Source organism: Phoxinus phoxinus (assembly GCF_949152265.1).
Source record: "Phoxinus phoxinus genome assembly, chromosome: 13".
NCBI lineage: Eukaryota > Metazoa > Chordata > Actinopteri > Cypriniformes > Leuciscidae > Phoxinus > Phoxinus phoxinus.
This window is the reverse complement of record NC_136888.1, coordinates 29421974-29441332: the sequence shown is the minus strand read 5'-3', so window position 1 is coordinate 29441332 and position 19359 is coordinate 29421974. Positions and strand designations below refer to the sequence as shown.

General features: G+C 36.1%; 2 protein-coding genes across 4 annotated transcripts; both read right to left on the bottom strand.

Annotated features, from left to right (window-relative positions):
- Positions 1-714: 714 nt before the first annotated feature.
- tmem179ab (transmembrane protein 179a-B) lies at positions 715-7004 on the bottom strand. The gene is made up of 4 exons (XM_079633238.1): positions 6588-7004; positions 4463-4600; positions 4006-4084; positions 715-2655 (listed from the first exon to the last, which is right to left on the bottom strand). Exons 1-4 carry the CDS (start codon positions 6887-6889, stop codon positions 2473-2475), a joined length of 702 nt encoding a protein of 233 aa, XP_079489364.1. The 5' UTR covers positions 6890-7004; the 3' UTR covers positions 715-2472.
- Positions 7005-8693: 1689 nt separating this feature from the next.
- Positions 8694-18566, bottom strand: LOC307009457 (protein ELYS-like). 3 transcript variants are annotated; one of them, XR_013800039.1, is made up of 15 exons: positions 18492-18566; positions 18126-18278; positions 17941-18030; positions 17708-17851; positions 17458-17580; positions 16300-16378; positions 15995-16181; positions 15152-15295; positions 14862-15052; positions 14495-14621; positions 14308-14413; positions 14105-14228; positions 11798-11913; positions 10386-11319; positions 8694-9521 (listed from the first exon to the last, which is right to left on the bottom strand). XR_013800039.1 is itself a non-coding variant. In XM_079633236.1 (14 exons), exons 1-14 carry the CDS (start codon positions 18541-18543, stop codon positions 11294-11296), a joined length of 1665 nt encoding a protein of 554 aa, XP_079489362.1. In that variant the 5' UTR covers positions 18544-18564; the 3' UTR covers positions 11178-11293. The 3 variants fall into 3 exon arrangements, 2 of the variants coding, with proteins under 2 accessions (XP_079489362.1, XP_079489363.1); XM_079633236.1 differs by lacking the exon at positions 8694-9521 and having other exon boundaries at positions 11178-11319; positions 15995-16184; positions 18492-18564; XM_079633237.1 differs by lacking the exons at positions 8694-9521; positions 18492-18566 and having other exon boundaries at positions 11178-11319; positions 15995-16184; positions 17941-18024; positions 18126-18401.
- Between the last annotated feature and the right edge of the window lie 793 nt (positions 18567-19359).

Genomic DNA, 19359 nt, shown 5'->3' with positions numbered 1-19359 from the left:
ACACTGACGACTGGAGTAATGATGCTAAAAAATTCAGCTTGGCATCACAGGAATAAATTACATTCTAAAATATATTAAAATAGAAAACAGTGATATAAAATTGTAATAATTATTCACAATATTACAGTTTTACTGTATTTCTGATCAAATAAATGCATTTTTGGTGCATATGTGAGCTTTCTTTCAAAAACATTAAAAAAGCTTACCAAACCCAAATATTCAAAAACATGTTTTATCATATTTAATGAAAATACAATTGGTTTAAATTTGTCAGTGCAAGTGACTAAGAGAAACAAGTTAAAGGTGTACAAATCATCTGTGACCTTCATCAAATCACTGTGAGTTTCTTGGATATTGTCAGACACAAAACAAATGTTTTATTATATGGGTGTCATTTACATTATGTATTTGCTATTTATATGTGCATTGTGCACTGGTTATTAAATGTATGGAACAGACAGTTCATTAGCAGACTTGCTTAATGTACACGTTTGAGGGGTTTTCAGACGACAAAAGGGAAGTCAACTAAATATGTTGTACTGTTGGGCCAGCCAATCACTGAAGCAATAAAATTGCCCCAGGTCCAGTACATGCTCCTTTTCTGTAATGTGTATTTCAGTAGAGGTGCTTTTTGGCAGTATATTCACTGCTTTTCTTTTTCCTTTCTTTTTATTCAAAAATGTAAATATTAAAAACAAAACAGAGCTTTAAATGGTCAGTTTAAAGACTGAATTTTATTTTCATGATCAGAAAAATCACCAATTGCTTTGTATTTTCATCATCATTGCTGTATACTGCTATCACTGCTTTTATTAAATAAAAGCCCTAAAACAAATATAGGCCTATAATGTCGAAGAGATGTGTTCACACTGACAAAATAAAAAAAAATTATGCACAAAACAATGTCTGCATAATTTTTTGCGTGCCTGAGTGTGTTACAGAATTACAGCGAATCACGACTCATGCTCACACACACCATTAACTAGCAAAACTAAAATATAATCCTTTTATAAGATGCTTAAACCAAAAATAAAAGGCATACATCAAAATGTATTCCAGCATGCGCAATAATACTACAAAACATAGTGAACTATATGGAGTGTAATGGCAGAAACTTTGTAGATTCTAGGAAAGTAAGTAAACTGAATGAAGCAAATCATTAAATAGTCCCTCCAAATCTTACATATTTCATCATGTCAGATTAGTCACTTCAATATCTTTATAGAGCCTTCCTCTTCACCTGTGTATTTTTATAGCATATATATGTACATGCAAGCATGTTTTAAATCCCTTTACATAGGAAAGATACTATCACAGTCATATACATGATTATATATGTCTTACACATGGAGGCAGTACTGGAAGGGAATGATCTTTAAGTAAAGAAAACCAGAAATTGATCACACACACACTTTAAATAGTGTTACATTTAGTATTGCCTGAGCTACAATGTATGTACTAAATCCAACTCCTCAGCTAACGCTGATGGAATAGAGACTGACTGGAAGCTGTCGCTCATATCTAGAACTGCTTTAAGGAAAGCATTTGGTTGAGAAAAAACATAGTCAATAAGACTTTGATTGTATGTCACACAGGATTTATAAGAAAATTTAATTAAACACACTCCCTTAAAGGGATAGTTCATCCAAAAAAAAAAAAAAAAAAGGTCATCATTTACTTACTCTCATGTCATTCTAAACCCATATCACTTTTGTCAATTTTGAAACAAATGAAGAGATTTCTGTCCCTCCAATGAAAAGTCCATAAAGACACCATACAAGTAATCCATATGATTGCTTTATATGATTAATAGATTTAATTTAGGCTTTTATTTACATAGAAATTGACCAATGTGCGTACATAAATCACATCAAATATGGTAAACGGAAGCTCAAATGAGACGTGTGAGAACCAATGAGGTTTGCGTCTATTGGTCATTTTTTATGTGCTATGTGCGTTGATCAGTGTTTATAAAGTGATTATGTCTCTTTAAGAGACTTGGATTAATCTCTTAATTCATATGGATTACTTTTATACTGTTGTCATTAACTTTCACTGGAGATATGTTTCATTTAACATCTTTTGAAAGGCTTATGGATTTGGAAAAACATGATGACAAACAAATGCTGACAGATGTTTCACTTTTGAGTGAACTATCCTTTTACATTATTCATGCTCACTGTTCATTTTGTTCAGGGTCTTGTGTTTTAAGCTCCACATCAAAAAATGTTGTGGGTAAATGATCCGTGACCTCAGTCCAAACAATCGAGTGCACATGAATGTCTATTCTGTCATCGTCCAATGTCAAATAAAATGTTATTCTGAAGCATTTGGCTCAATTAAGCTGAGGTCTATCAAAAGTTGAGATACACCAACTAATGAGCCATATTTAGAAGCTTATGAATACATTTTACTTGACAGTACATTAATGGAAATGGTCTATAATAGTTGCGTTGCAAAATGTTGAGTTTATCATATCATGCCACTTTTCTCATCCACCACATCTGAGCACCGGCGTGATGAGCGTCCGAGTAGGAACTCTTTCTCGTGGATCAAGCTGTCCACCAGATCCTCTTGACGGTAGTTATGGTAGACCTTCAGAAAGGCCATGACTGTGATACCCAGCCAAGTCAGCCAGGCCGCCCACAACCCAAACTAGAGGAAAGCAGAGGAGGCTTGACGGTTATATTCATGGTAAAAATTGGTAATAAGCAGTTTGAAAAGTTACATTTATCAAAACAAACTTTGCAAGTTGCCTTATCTGGAAGTCTACAACAGTTTGAAGATTAATAGAGAAACTTTAGGTTCCATCATCCTAAAGTCAATGGGTTTTTTAATGAGATTTTGTTTAAATGCCCGAAATAAATGTAGTTAAAACACCCCTTAAAGATATTTTCATGTTTTATTTTAAAACATAAAAATTGTCATAAAAAAAAAAAAGAAGCTTTTTATGAAAAAGCCATTGACGGAATTTCCGTGTTTTCACTGTTATACGGTAAGAATCATAAACTTTTGTGAGCCACAGAGCTTATTTTCTGCAATAATCCAAAAGCCAAGGGAAAAATCCGACTGGATGTTTGTCAAGGGGAGCGAGAATGATGCAAAAAAACTGGCCTACAATACCTCATCATTGCATCACTCTTTTGGAGTGGTTTGGTGGCCTTATAGTTCAAATATTTGTATAGTTTGATTTTTGAAAGAATGTCAGCTTTTATAGGAGGTTGCAAAAGTGTCTTAATTTGTTACTAGGTTGTTGTGAAAATGTTCTAGTGTTTTCTGACTACGGGTACGTTTACACGACACCGATGAACCAAAAACGGAAAAGTTTTTCCTTTGCATTATTCGCGTAGATGACATTGTTGTCAAAATGATCCCGTTCTGTATTAAAAAAAGACGCTGTATTATTCATTCCAGGCCAGTAGATGGCAAGATGGTAGATGTCACTTTGTAAAGAAACACTACACGCCTATATAAACTGAACACGTAATACACTTGCACTTGACGTCACCATTCCACAAATTCACTTTTTTGTACTTTACATAGAGACGATAATTGTATCGTTTTCAAAAACTTGCACTTTGAGTCCCGTTTACTAAAGTTTGCGTTTTCAAGCCACCAAAATGAAACGTGTAAATGAACGGCCAAAACGCATAGAGTTTTAAGTTTTTAGTGTACTACATAAATTTGTTAAAAGTTTGTTTAACAAAAAAATTAACATTCTGTCATATTTACTCTCATTTCATTCTAAATTTGTGTGACTATCTCTGTGGAACACAAATCAATTATATTTTGAGAAATCAGTGTATCTTAAGTTCCATCTACAATGGAAATCAATCTTCAAAATATCTTCTTTTGTGCTCGGCAGAAGAACAAAAGTCACAGAAGTGATGAAGTGTAATTGTAATAGAGTAGATAAACTATCCCCCGAAGACATAATGAACCCTGTTGATATAAAGCACTCATGTAGTAATTTTGACAGTGTCAGTGTATTCTTAACTGACCAACCTGTGCTATGGCAAACTGGTCATAAAAAGCAGAGTTGTCCAACCCTAGTTCAAGATCGGTGTCCTGGAGATCCTCACAGCTAGAAATGAACAGTAGTCATTGTTAGAAATGATTCACAGATTCTTGAAGAATCAACATTTATTGAGAGGATTCTGTTCATAAAAACTTGGAAGAACAAAGCTGCTTGTTATACAAACTCAGGGTTTATATTCAAAAACTGTAGCAGTTTATGGACACTGAAACGTGACTGAACTTTAACAGTCACTGAAGTGAACTGAGCCAAAAAGCCCCTGGCTAATTTCAATGCCACTAAACCCTCCTCTGACAGAGAAAGGCCCACACAATTAATTGGGTCTCTTTCCACGCAATAAAGGCAGTCTGAAAACATAAATCTCACATTGTTGTAGTGTTTTATTGAATCTACATACATACAGGCTTAACTGAACATCATGCTTACCTGCTGGGCATACTGCCTCCTTCTGTGATGGCATCACACCATAGGTTGAAACCCACACTTACTATTGTGCTGGACAGGAATACAGCAAACACTACGAATGTGCTGATGAGCAGGTTTAGGAAGGCATTGAAGATTGAGCTATATAAATAGAAGAGAGATTGTTTACACACTCCTGCCATTCTAAACATGTACTAGTTTTGTCTTTTGTTGAGTTGCTCTTTTCCATAAAATGAAAGGACAGTGATTCACACCGTTTAACTCCAAAATGCACAAAATAAGCCTCAAGCACCCCATACGACTTATATTCCAAGTGTCCTGAATCTATACAAATATATATATTTATTGAAAAGATTGAAATCTCAATTATGCTTGCATGTCCAATTAGGCGTCCTAGACATAGTGTCGGCCCACATCTGGTACACATGGATTCCACACGGCCCAGATGTGGGCAGGATCTGGGCCGACACTGGGTTGCTGTCTGGGATGAGATGTGCAAGAACAATTTAAGTTTGACACCATTGGAACAAAGCATCTTGATGTATATTTAGGCCTTTTCCTCAAATAAAAGACTTGGAGTACATGGACAACTTCTATAGATATCAGTACAAGTATTATGGTAATTTATGGTAAACCAATATATGGTTATTATGGTTTACTTTTACCATAAATCCCCATATACTTGTACTTTTCCATTATATGGAAAAAAGTAGCTGACATTCTACCAAACGTCTCTTGTTGTGTTACACATAGGAAACAAATATGGGTTTAGAATATATTAATAGGTGGTTTACAAAAAAAATCCATTCTTATTTTTAATGAATAAAACCTAAAATAATAACAGCCGCTCATAGTGTTTTTCGTATGATTTAACCTGAGAATTAAATATGCAAGAATTTTCATGAATGAATCACTTTTTTTTTTGAGGAGCTTGTAATGAAATGCAAAAAATGACATTTTTTATGAAAGCCTCTGTAGACAGATTTTTATGTGAAGGACTTGGGACATTTTTGTGACATATGTGGCGTTTACACAAATTTTTGTAAGAAAAATATCCAAATATATATCTTTATAAACTATAAAGTTATACGGCCATACGTGAGTCTAGTTCCGGCGGAAGAGTGACCTCTGACCCGACGCATGACGTATTGACGCAGAAGATAGAGCAAAACACCAGTCATGAATTAGAAGTCTTAAATTAGATTTTTTAAAGAGAAATGTCAGAGGAGGTTGAGTTTGTAGCCCAGAACTAGTAGTTTGAACCGCGAGAGGCGTCTACTCTCACCTAAGCTTACGCTACTCCTCCTACGTCATACACCGGAACTCGACTCTCTCGTGAAAGCGAGGACGGCCGTTACTGGAATCTAGTGATTAAAGTTGATAAACTTATAATTATGAATATTTTTCTTACAAAAACACATCGCTTCGCTTCAGAAGGCCTTTATTAACCCCCGGAGCTGTATGGATTACTTTTATGATGGATGGCAGCACTCTTTTGGGCTTCTAAAAATGGTACCATTCACTCCCATTATAAAGCTTGGAAGAGCCAGGATATTTTTTAATATAACTCCGATTGTGTTTGGCTGAAAGAAGAATGTCTTAGGATGGCTTCAGGGGAAGTAAATTATCGGATAATTTTCATTTTTGGGTGAACTAACCCTTTATACGGTAATTTAGTTATAAAGCCTACTATTAAAAGAGTAGGATATTTAGCATGTCTATTAAAAGTAAACCACATGGCCTTTGATGCCAGGCTAGAGACTAAAATCAGATAGCAATAATTAATCAATATAATCTCAATCAGTAGGCTATGCAAATAGATTCAATGACGGTTTAACTTTTCTGTGACTAAATCATTCAAATGTCTTATCACTACCAGCTCAATTAGACTTTATTAGGCCATGAAACCTAGATAATAAAACTCCATAATCACAGATATCAGTTTGTTGTGATATTGAACAATTGTCCCATATAATAAAATTAATATTTAACTAAAGTATGCTGCTGCTATATAACATCATCACATAACTGCATCCATGCTTCCCAATCACTGGCACTGACACGGGATTCATATCTTACGTGGGACATCAAATTCACAAGTTAAACGATGAAATGAAGAATCACTCACTCATCGTGGCCTTTGCAGATGAAGAGCAGCAGCCTCCAGGCTTGCACGGCGGCCAGGATGAGGGACGCGATGGCGACAGCGGTGATGAAGCTGCAGGAGGACTGAGGTCCCCATTCCTCAATGATGAAGCGCTGTTTAGACACCGTGATGTTCTCATTCTGCCACATACCCCGCGTAAAAAGCAGACATTTTCCACGAAAATCCTCCGTGTTTTCCGACATGGGTACTATCGCTATAAAGCCAAAGACGAAGGCTAAAAAATAAAGGATGCATTGCGCAAATATTAAATTATCCATTGGCATTTTGTCCGAGCTGTGTTATCGGTGCGGCTCGAGCTCTCTCTCGCGTTGCTGCGGCTGCGCAGTCGGACTCTGCAGCACAGGCGAGCAGATACAGCTGAGGGCATTTTTGGAGAAAAAGAATCAGAACCCCACAACACTTATTATTAGTAGTTGTTATGGAAGTCTAATCAATACAAAATGCTAAAAAGTCTGGTAACACGTTTAATACACTGACTACTATAGCTACATTATTAAATTAACAAATCATTACCTTAAAGCTAAGTCAGACAGTTTTATTAGTGTAGGGCTTTTAACAGTTGGCCTACTTATTGTTTCACGAATAGGCAGCTTTACAGTAGTTTAATAACAAAATTCGACTTTAACACTGAAAGGTTGAGTCAAATGTAAGCCTTTTTGTTACTATTTATTATGGCAATCATCTAGACACAGGCACCAACATAAAATAAACATTAATTCAAATATTCATTTAATAAATGATATTAAATATTATTCAAAAATTGCACATAAAAATACAAAACCGGTTTACAAAGCATGACAGAGCAAAAATCAAGCTATATGAACTCCATTCAGTTTGCCAATGCACAGATCTGAATCAGAACAGACCTGTGTTCTGGCTTCCAGCTTCAAGAATACTACACAACACTAATTCAATGAAAGGTCTGACAATGAAAATAGTTCATTTTAGAAATATGGTGGATGCATAAAGACCCATGTATACAGTCATGGTCATAATTATTGGCACCCTTGGTAAATATGATCAAAGACGACTGTGAAAATAAATCTGCATTGTTTATTCTTTTGATCTTTCATTCATAAAATTTGCAGAAACATAACCTTTCATTGAAGTAAAATAATTGAAAGTGAGAGGAAACCCCTTATGGTTATGAAGCTGAAACCTTTTTCAAAAGAAAAAAAATGGTCTTAAACATTTCAACTATGAAAAGGAACTATTTATTTCTAAATAAATGTTCTTTTCTTTTTAGAAGTTGTGAAATGAATGTTAATTGTTATATTGTGATAAAAGAAAAATATGAGTCTACTAGCCTATATGTACTATATCTAGTTAATATTTTATCCAAGACATGAAAATGCACTGCATAACAGTACATAAAGCTTTCTTAAGGCGCAGAAGGAAGTCCAGTGAGGTGCTTGCTCAGCATTTGAGAGTCACTCGGCACCTCATACTGTACTGTACACGCTTCAGCTGTTTTATACAAAGTGGATTTGTGAGGCGCAGAGCAGCCAAGAAACCAGTCTTGCAGAACGGCAACAACCAGAGGAAATTACAGTATGTGTCCATTTACCTTTGAGTAACAACCAGTGCCAGAAAGTCCATTGAAGCAATGAGTGCAAATAAGTGAAATGGTTGGTTACAAAGAGGCCTTCTGTAAAGTGCAGTGAAAGCACTGTCAGGCCTGTACAGTAAGAGCATCATAACATAAACAATATTGTGTTAGCACTTATAGACAGGACAATAAGAAACCATATTATATGTTTTTACTGTTAAAAAAAAGTATTTTAAGTATAATCAACTTGGTTGTAAAAGTAATTTCAACTTAAATTTTAATTGAATCTTGTATAGCTCACTGTATTTTTTTTTTATTCAATTATTAAAAGAGTTGTTACAAGAGATAATTTAAAAACATCAGTTACCATGACTGATTCATAATATCACCTATTAGGTATCCAAATACCTTTGCATAATATTGTGTAAATACTGTGCCTTGAAAAAACATTCTCTCGTTTAACTGAACAGAAGATTCATCATAAAAAATTCATAGAATCTCAAATTTTTACTTTTTAAAGATGATGTGGTTGTATTTTTTTTTTTTACATTAATTTATTTTGATAATCAAATACTACATACGAAGAAAAAAAAATCTGTGGAGCATAGGCCATCGACAACAATTCTCAGCGGGCACGTCTTGGGCTGTCTTTTCTATTTGAGTCCAGGTGATACACTCTTCTTCAGCTCTGTGCCAGTGTCTCGCCTCCAGCTGTTCTTGGGCCGTCCCCTCTTTCGTCTTGGGTTCCAAGTGAGTGACTGGTGTGTCACACAACTCGTTGGTTTACGTAATGTGTGTCCAATCCAGCCCCACGTTCTCCTCCCTACAGTATATCTGCTGGGTGATTGGCTCTTTGCCAGAGCTCCTCATTGTTGGTACGGTCGGGCCACCAGATCTTGAATATGCACCTTAGGCATCCATTGGAGAAAGTCTGGATCTTCTGCAGTGTGCGTTTGGTCATTCTCCATGTCTCCGACCCACATATGAGAACAGACTTCCCGTTGGAGTTAAAAATCCTCATTTTGGTTGCTTCTCTTATCTCTTTGGAGGCCCAGATGTTTTTGAACATGATGAACATCCCTTGCTTTGCCCACCCTGGCGATTTCATCCCTATAACTCATTTCTAATTGGTTAAACTGATGATGTTACAACTCGCCATATTACAACACCCATTGTCTCCAGTTGCAATTGTTTGCAAACAGTAAACTTTTTTTCTTCTTTTAAGCTCGTTTGATTCGTTTACTTGTCTTTCCTCGGCGGCCTCGATGTGAAGTTGATCCGTGATCCATCTGATTAATGCTCATTTTAAAAGATCCTCTCCGACCTGTTAATTCACCTTTCACTGACTGAAAGCACAAAATAAAATAAAATAATTAAATAGGCCTATAGCTGTTTTTCAAAATAAGAGTGTTTCTCATGATTTCCTCTGAATGTGTGTGGATGGGATGAGAGAACCATCCTGGTGCCATTAATCAGTGCAGTAAATCTTATAAAAGAATACAGCTGATAAAGGCCATGATTAAATGTCTTTGATAGAGGTTTTTGGCATTCTCATTTGTCACAACAGGAAATAATCCAGTTGAAAGAAAAAAGTTTTTTTTTTGCCATAACCTTCACATATGTATTCTATTAACAGCTCCTAAGAACAAACATCACAGTCCATGAATAAATCAGACAAAGGCCGTTGTATAGTTGTATATACAACTGATATGTTATATTGTATAGTAACTGAAATACTGATGTCACAACATTGAATAAAAAAGCCCCATTGGGGATAAATTACATAGAATAATATATCGACTTTGCAGAGCCTGAAATAAACATTGCAAAGGGCAAGTTACACAATAACCATAGAGCACAGTATATTAATTATGCATTATCACCAATTAAGCAGATACGATGAGATGAGATTGTGAGACTGATTAGTAAAACTCTCCCTCTTTGTACAGAAGCAAACTATTTAGACCAACATTTTGCATGCAAAGCCTCCATGTGTTCATTTTTAGCAGTCTAATTACAAGGACAGGCTTTCAGTAATCAACTGATTATGTTGAAGTAAAATGATTATGAAATGCACAGCTGCAATGCAAAAAATCAGCTCACTTTACTGATGCAATGCTGCCACTATGTGGGCACAAGTCTATTCTAGGATGTTTCTGTAAATCCGAAACAAATGCCTCTCACACAGATCCGAAATGAGCAAGTCATACCTGTTTGACTTCTTGTTGTCCCATCTGTGGATTGGATGGAAAGTCTAAGAAGCTTCCAAGCCTGTGAGGTGGGGGACGTCGTGGGTCAGGAGATGTCTGCTTTTCTATAGAGGAGGCTAAGAAGATTGGTTATTAAATAAGTGGCCCTGAGAATACGGACAATGAGTGAGCATTTTAAAAACTGTCAATTTAAATGTAACTTTTTTGTTCAAAATGAACAAAATTGTATCTTTCTTCCAAAACGTGTTTTTGACTTACAGTTTTTCTCCATTGGGTTGGCTCAGTTCTTGAAACAGAAATTACATTCTCAAAACAACATGGACAAACCTCCAAACCACTTGGCAATTGTTCACAACATAATTCAATTTCTCATTCATTTCATCAAATTGCAAATGTCTAAGTACATGTCTCAATGTCTCAGTACATCTTTGCAAATGATTAAGTACAGGCAGCCTACATTTAGCACAATTTCCAAGTGAATAGATCTTGTTGATCTAAACTGATTGTTGATTCTCAGTCTAATGGTTGTTCGCTCCAAAACGTGTGTGTGTGTGTGTGTGTGTGTGTGTGTGTGTGTGTGTGTGTGTGTGTGTGTGTGTGTGTGTGTGTGTGTGTGTGTGTGTGTGTGTGTGTCTGCACTCCTGAGAGAGACTGAGCTGAGGGGTGCGGACGAGCCTGGACTGGGAGTGGAGTGAGCCGATAGGATTCTGGAGTTGACGGGATGGTTGGGAGAGACGGATGAGGCTGAGGTCCATATCCATGATGGAGCCTTTAAGGGCTCTCTATAGGGTTCTCGATCATCTGCTAAGGAGAGGTCAGTCTGTTGGAGATGAGCCAGGACGTCCTGCATGGTACCCATGAAGCCACAGGAAGTGAGGATTTCTGGCTGGTCTACGGCATCCTCAGGGTCACGACAGAAGCCTTCCTGAGATTCCTTCAGCCGGGAGAGAGACATCACCCGTTTGACACGACACCAACAGTCAAAGCTCTGTTTAACAGATGCTAAACCATTATAGTGATGTTCATTTAATAAATAAATAAATAAATGAATGTCTTCACACCTGATTCAAATCACATTTACTGCTGCAATACACGGCCCAATTTTTTTTATGCTATTCATAACACTACCAAAGAACACTACTAAAGCTGATGTTTATAAAACAAGCTAATTTTTTATTTAAATCTATTTTTACCAATTTTACCCAAAATTGTGCAAAACACAAGCAAAAGTCTCCTCTTGCTCTTCATTTAATGTTACTACTGTCTAGGAGTGAGATTAATAATTGAGATATTACAGACATGATCTCGTATTCTGTCGTGTGGAATGAGTCGACCGCTTTTACTAGATTCTAAATTGTGAGGAAAAATTCAATTGATTAAAAAACTACCAGTCATAAATGTCATTGACTCACCATGATTGGGTGATAAAAGGTTACGACTCTCCGTGGGGATCTCGGGAATTGAGCACACTGACTGGTTGTCCTCATTACTGTAGCAGTTAGGGTGCAGGTTAAGTGTGCTCAGAAGCCTAACAGCAAATAACACAGCATCTTCATCAATGTGGAATCATAGTAACAGCTGTAAAGCCTTTTGCTCGATTATATAACAATGACAAAACGGAATGTTTAAAACATTTCACACTGCTAGAATTGTCATAATTTTGGGATAATTTTGTCAGTTGGATATCTGATATCTACTGTTAGGAACATAACAGAATGACCAAATTAATTCAAATTCACATGAAACTGAAGTTGCAATATTCTTTTCTTCCTTATTGTGACGTATATCCGAATGAAATGGCTTCTCAAAAAAGAAATCATGTAGACTGGATTTTGTCCATCTGTAATTTCCCAGCAAAAAAACAAACAAAAATATGTTCTAAAAAAGTTCTGCTAACGTTATAACGTTCCCATTAAGTTATGAAATGTTATTTCTGCATGTTCTCTGAATGTTCAAAACATTTAGTTTTTTATGTAATATATATATATATATATATATATATATATATATATATATATATATATATATATATATATATATATATATATATATATATATATATATATATATATATATGTAGGCTATATAATATATATTTTATGGGGATATAATTTTTGAATGTTCTCTTTTTAGACGAACATCCAACTAAAACAAATATACGTTTTTGTAGATGATAACAGTATCGTTTTCAAAAGCATGTGTTTTCAGGCTGCCACTATGCTGTTGTCATGTAAATGACCGGCCAAAACGCATACAAAGTTAATTGAAAACTGTCCCCTAAAACCAGTGGTGGTAAGTAACGAAGTAAAAATACTTTGTTACTTTACTTAAGTATTTTTTTCGGGGATCTGTACTTTACTTGAGTATGTTTTATTTGCATCTACTTTCACTCTTACTCCACTACAATATTAAAGACAAAGTTTACTTTTTACTCCGATACATTTCCCCATGCCCGCTCCAAGTATTTATTACACTCGCTTTCCAAACCAATGAAAAACTTGGTTTTCTTTGGAAAAAAAGAACGCGCAAGGCCGTGAGGCGCGAGCTCTTTGCCAGCATACGCTCACGCAGCACTCAGTACGCCATTGCGAAGTGAAAGATGACCACTGAAACAGGTGAAGGTGAAGCTTTAACTGCCAGCAATGATCCCGAGGCCATCCCGAGGCCATCACCCATGGCCATATCTCAAGGATATGTTCCAATTCACTAAAGTCAAGGGAGATTCTTATCAGCTGAAATGTCTTTTTTGTCTGCCACGGGTGAATGAAATTTCAGAATTCAAATGTCACCCTCAAATCTGAGAAAACATATTGAGGTGAGTTAATGTTAATGTTGTTACTATTGTTAGCCAAGTGATTTCATATTGAAACGTGCCTTGTAAACAGCTAACGTTAGTCAAGTCAACGCATATTGATAGCTAATGGTGGCAGACTTGGGGTTGAACTTGTGTGTGATTAAACCATGCTGACCACATCAGTCTGCTGAAGACCTTTCCCTCCCTCTGCAAGTTGTACATCAAATTAAAACAAACCCCTTCCTGCCTCAGCAGCGTGTGAAAGGCTGTTTAGTATGGCATGACTTTTATTTTGCCCCAGGAGAGCCAGGATGGACTAGTAATTTTGAAAATCAGCTTCTGCTAAAGCTGAACAGAAGTTTTTACAACTTTAAATAGTAGCCTAATGCTGTGTTTTGAAGATATTTCAACTTAAAGAGGTGGTTCTTCCTCATTGATATTCTGAAACAACCTTGTATCTTGCACATCTTCTGTTTAATGCATCTAATGTTATGGAACATGTCTATTGCAAAGTTCAACCCTTATACTGCGTTAAGGTGCTTCATTGTCTCTTATGGTTGCAAATCTAAAAAATTCTTAATTGCAGTATCTAATCTTATAATTTGTTCAATTAAAACTTTGCTTATCACTCCCAAAACAATTGATTTGCTTAATTATTGATATTTACAGTTAATTTGAATATTTACTGTTTACTTTCGGTACTTAAGTACGTTTTAAATGGCATACTTTTGTACTTTTACTCAAGTGATGTTTGAATGGAGGACTTTCTACTTTTACTGGAGTATTTTTTTATTTAGGTATATATACTTTTACTCGAGTATAACTTTTGAGTACTTTTACCACCCCTGCCTAAAACTCAAAAAAGCCTGTGCAAAAAATAAACTAAATCAATGAGTTGAGATTTCTTGCAGTGCTTGTTTCTTACCTTCTTTTCTTTGGTAGTGGACATATTTCAGAAATAGATTGTCTGAGTATCCTGACAAAATCTCCAGGGGTCAGTTGGTCATCCATTTGGTACAGCCATGCAGACAGTGGACGGGGAGTGTGTCCTTGAAATCCCATCATTTACACAGAATATTACTACATCTAACATTTTACAGTATTTTTATGATGAATTGTTCAGCTTACCTGGTTCAGCTCTTACTGGACGTTGACCTATTGTTTCTTGATTCCGTATTTGTGCTTTATCGAACTGCATATTTTGGCTTTCCGTGCAATGGAGATGAGCCATACCCTGCCATGAAAATAAGATGGTTGTCAAAGAATAGATTTGTTTACTAAATACCCCAGGGAGAAAATCATTACTGCGTATCACCTCGCATAGTGTGGCCAACGTATGACTACAAATCCCACGATTCTCACAGACATGAATGAAGTGTTTGAACAAATGAACATCTTCTGAATGAAGTCCTCTGAGCAGAGCCCAGGCTGCAGAGATACATCTGAAAAAAATAATCATAAAAACCCATAATTATACGCAATATAGGGGTCACTGTGATTTTGCCAAGTCAGATCTGTTCCTGGATCAGCATATTTTGTTGAACTTGGAAAAACATTCATGTAAACATTTTTACTATTGGTTGATTGGAATGTCGTTCCAGGATCAACAAAGATGTACTTGGCTAAATTATGCTCACCACAATATACGACAATTTTGGAGAATAAGAATCATTGTGATTTACTTGTTCTGTATTAATACATCCACACAGAGTTTGATATCATGAATGTTCTCCATGGCTGGTGTGATGCTGTATAGATACTTCAGTGCGGCTTGATTCTCTCCTGTCCTCAATAAGGTCCTCAGAACAGCACAGTGGTGCCATGACAGTGCTGGAGGACAAGCTCTTGGGCTCAATAAGACATCCATTGAATCCTGGGAATAAAAAGTGCCATGGTCAGCAAACAAGGAGGTTAGACCCATGTACAGTGGACAATTTTTGATAACACTGAATGATATTAAAAAGCGTCTCACTGTTACTAATCCGTGATCTAGAAGCCAAAATCCAAAAATCTGTTGTGAAAATGCGGATGGGATACTGAAAACCTGGCAGAATGACTGCAGGAGATCATCCTTACACTGCAGGAAGTTAGACACATCCAGGACAAAGTACATTACCTGGAGCCTTATTAAAGAAAGTTAACCAAAAGTGAAACATGAATATTTGTAAATAGAAGGTTTAACTTTATTTTGATGGTCCCCTAGACATTCTTTTGACTATAAGTATAAATCGGGGACCATCCAAATAAAGTGCTTCCAATATAATATAGTCTCTTATGCTCACCAAGGCTGTATTTATATGATCAAAAATACACTAAAAACAGTAATGTTGAGAAATATTATTGTAATTTGAATTTTTTTTTTTCTTCCTGTGATGGCAAAGCTGAATTCCAGTCTTCAGTGTCACATTATCCTTCAGAAATCATTCTAATCATTTTGATTTGCTGCTTAATAAATATTTCTTCTATAAACAGTTTAATAGTTTTGTGGAAACTGCGCTGCATTCCTTTTCAGAATTCTTGGATTAATAGAACAGCATTTATTTGAAATATATATTTTTTGTAACATTATAAATGTCTTTACTGTCACTTTTGATCCATTTAATGCAGCCCTAGTGAAAAAAGTATTCGTTTTTTTTTTTCTGAATATGAAATACTATCTAAAGTATATAATAGCTAAATATAAACAGTACAACATTTATAAACTACAAATGGAAAAGATATACATAGAACCTGTATTATGGGGGAAATAATTTTGAATTAATGAATAACATAACATTTCAACATCAAAATATAAAAATATAACCAAGCAGGATACAATGGCTTGGACAGACACCATGTCAACATTAGGCAACAGCACTAGCTTTAGTAAAGCTTCTAGAGATGGTGGTGGGTATGTTTGGTAGGCACAGTCTTCTGAAACCCATATGGGCCCGTGTTGTTTGTCCATATGAGCCACCATACCCTGAATAAGAGAACTGCATCGGTACTTATCCTCAGCATAACTGCTGATGAGAGAGACAGAGCATGAGAATATTGGTTAGTATTTAATAATTAATGAATTAATTCATTACTGTTAAATTCTAAATAACCATGATTTTGTCAGAGTGGAAAAGTAGTTACCTCAACTGCAGACATGTTCTCCTCTGTCTGTGGTCCATCTCACGCCACATCTGAGATATCCTCTTCAGCTCATGGGCTTCTTAAAAAAAAGACAAAGCAAAGAAAAAATAAAAATGGCTGAAATAGCTGAAAAGCTATTAAATATACAATTTAATATAAAGGGATAGTTCACCCAAAAATGAAAATGTTGAACACAAAAGAAGATATTTTGAAGAATGTCGGCAACCAGACTGTTGACGGTAGCCATTGACTTAATATTTTTTCCTACTTTTACTTTTTTTCCAGCAGAAGAAAGAAACTCATACAGGATTGGAACAACTTGAGGGTGAGTAAATGATGACAGAATTTTATTTTTTTTGGTAAACTATCCCTTTAATGTAAGTTTTCAGATATGACCTATCATGTGGTGTGTTTAACAGCTGTTTGTGAATGTAAAATGCCTGAAAAGTTTCAAAGATCAAAGTGCACAATATTGTCTGAAAAGAAAGAACCGATTCTGAACTGCCTGAAACGAGTTGTTGCATGAACTTACACAGGTTTGTAACAAATTTGCATAATGGCAGTCTATGATCTTCATTGGCTGCCAGTGAACAAGTCTACTTTGACCTGCACTCAAACACTGTAGTTGTAACTGAGACTGGAAGAGCTGTGAATATCCACTTTGCCTCTAAAGGATGAGGACTCATCGAATTGATACGGTAAAACCGACGCCATCCTTTCCGTTTACTGTATCACTGTGTATTCAAGTGCTGAGGAAGCCTTTGGAGCTGAAATTCAAATATGGTAATAGGCGTTTCATTTCCAATCAACCTCTAAGCGGTAGACCAATCAGCCAACAGACTGGACCACCTGACCAATCAGAGCAGAGTAGCCTAGGCTCTCAGAAAGGAGTTTAGAAAGACTGAATTCTTTATCTGTTTCAGGCATTGTGAGCAAAGAGGTGATGCTGCAATGTATATTATGAGAAATGTTTTGACATGTAAACCTAATACAGAAACCCTCCAAAACAAAATTAGGAACCTTTAAGATAGCATAGTATGGGTAATTTAAATAAATGAATACTTTAGAGCAGGGCTGCATTAAATTGATCAAAGTGACAGTAAAGACATTTGTAATGACTTTGTTTACATAAACTTTGTCCCCTATCCAGAATCTCACCTGGGTACTTGGGCAGGAGTCCTGTGATGCTCCACCACTGCACCAGACGGCCCAGCAGGATGTGTTGCCTCATGGCATGATGCTCTTGTTTCCAACAACCCCATATATATGAAGCCCTGCTTCCTAGTGTACACACCCCACATGAGAACATAGATCGAAAACCAGTTTGTAATGTCTGAATGTTGTATGTTTTACTGGTGACTTTGCATGTGGTTTGTCAAATAAAGTGAACAGAGACTCCAAGACTGACCTTGTTTAGAGTGTAGAGGCTCACTTTGTTTCTGTACTAGGTGGACCAGAGAAAGCAGGTTCTTCAACTTGAGGACCAGTTTGTGGACTAGAGCGACAGAGTTTTCATCTACAAACATCCACAAGCCTTTACATCGACCAAAACCTAATCGGAGAAGAGCCAAATGAGGTTTATCTGAACACCCTAAACAAAAGCGGTAAACCTCAATGTTTAATAAGATTTCACCTACTCACAGAGCATTAACAGCTCCTTCTCGGCCAGTTCTGCTGAACTCTGAAGCCAGCAGTTAAAACGGGCCAAACATTCACTCGTATCCCCTTCACCTTTAGGAAACAACACATCAAACAATTAATGCGTCACATCATTGTGATGCATATTGGACCGAGGCATGGTATAATATATGACACTGAAGTCCTACCTTCAGCACAAAGGCCCCGTAAGCAGCCAATGAGGCCCTTGATATTGTTGTCTGTTAAAGCTTTATTCCACAAGACCTCTGTGTTTAGCATCATCCTGTTTTTCCATAAAGATCCTTCCAAGTGTTTCCACACTGAAACCTTAAAGATACCAACTACCCAATCTTTAAAAGTTAGACAAACCATCTTCATAGAAAAGAGAAAAAAATCTTACTATAACAATCCTTTGTGCTATTTTAACTTGTGCATATTCAAATGCTAAATAGTCAGTATAAAAGCTTGTGTATTTTAACAGTTATTCATCTATACAGTAAGTGAAAAATAGTCCAAGCTCATAACTCATAAACATTGTGGTAACCAGTACTCACCAGGTAAAGCACCCTTCGTCCAGTATCCAGTGGTCATTTGAGTGTCCTGCATTCAGATCTGCTGAGTTAGTATGTGCTTTCTCCTGACTCAATCCCCTTTAGGCCTGAATAATCCTTTGGATTTCATTTGCTGTCAGTACATGTGGTATTACATCAAACATGCATAAAACAGGAGTCGGCCAAATAAAGAATGCCCACTGTATACAACAAAGCAAACCGCCTCAGAGTCAGGAGTCCCAATTCTAAAAGGGAATTTTCATTTATAGAAGAACATAAGCCATAAATAGACTGTTTTGTTCTGTTCAGTTCTGTTGTGTTTTGTTTTGTTTTGTTTCGTTCTCTAAAATAAAAATGTATTTATTTATTTGTCAATATTATTTTGCAATAATTTAAATCCTTAGAAGAATAAACAAGGATCTTGTGCACATATGTGTGTTTTGGTACATATAATGTATATATTCCCTGTGTTATGGGAAAAGATTAAAAAGTAATCCCAATTTGTTTTCTCCAGATCTTTCAGGTCTATATTATTTTAAAAGAAACTAGTAAAGTAATATGAAAATATATAATCATTGTATTTAAATGGAATATATAAAATACCATAAAATTAGTGCTATCAAATCGATTAGTCGTGATTAATCACACGCACGCACACGCACACACACACACACACACACACATAATTTACAAACTTTATGTGATTAATCATGATTAATTGATTTGACAGCACTACCATAAATCTATCATAAATGATATATGTAACACACACACACACACACACACACACACACACACACACACACACACACACACACACACACACACACACACACACACACACACACACACACACACACACACACACACA

Coding starts and splice junctions, on each gene's coding strand:
- tmem179ab (XM_079633238.1), bottom strand. CDS start 6,889: ATGCCAATGGATAATTTAATATTTGCGCAATGCATCCTTTATTTTTTA. Junction 4,601..6,587: donor ATCTGCAAAGGCCACGATGA/GTGAGTGATTCT, acceptor CTATTTATATAG/CTCAATCTTCAATGCCTTCC. Junction 4,085..4,462: donor GGAGGCAGTATGCCCAGCAG/GTAAGCATGATG, acceptor GTTCATTTCTAG/CTGTGAGGATCTCCAGGACA.
- LOC307009457 (XM_079633236.1), bottom strand. CDS start 18,543: ATGCAGGACACTCAAATGACCACTGGATACTGGACGAAGGGTGCTTTA. Junction 18,031..18,125: donor ACGGGGCCTTTGTGCTGAAG/GTAGGACTTCAG, acceptor TGTTTCCTAAAG/GTGAAGGGGATACGAGTGAA. Junction 17,852..17,940: donor GAAGGAGCTGTTAATGCTCT/GTGAGTAGGTGA, acceptor TTCTCCGATTAG/GTTTTGGTCGATGTAAAGGC.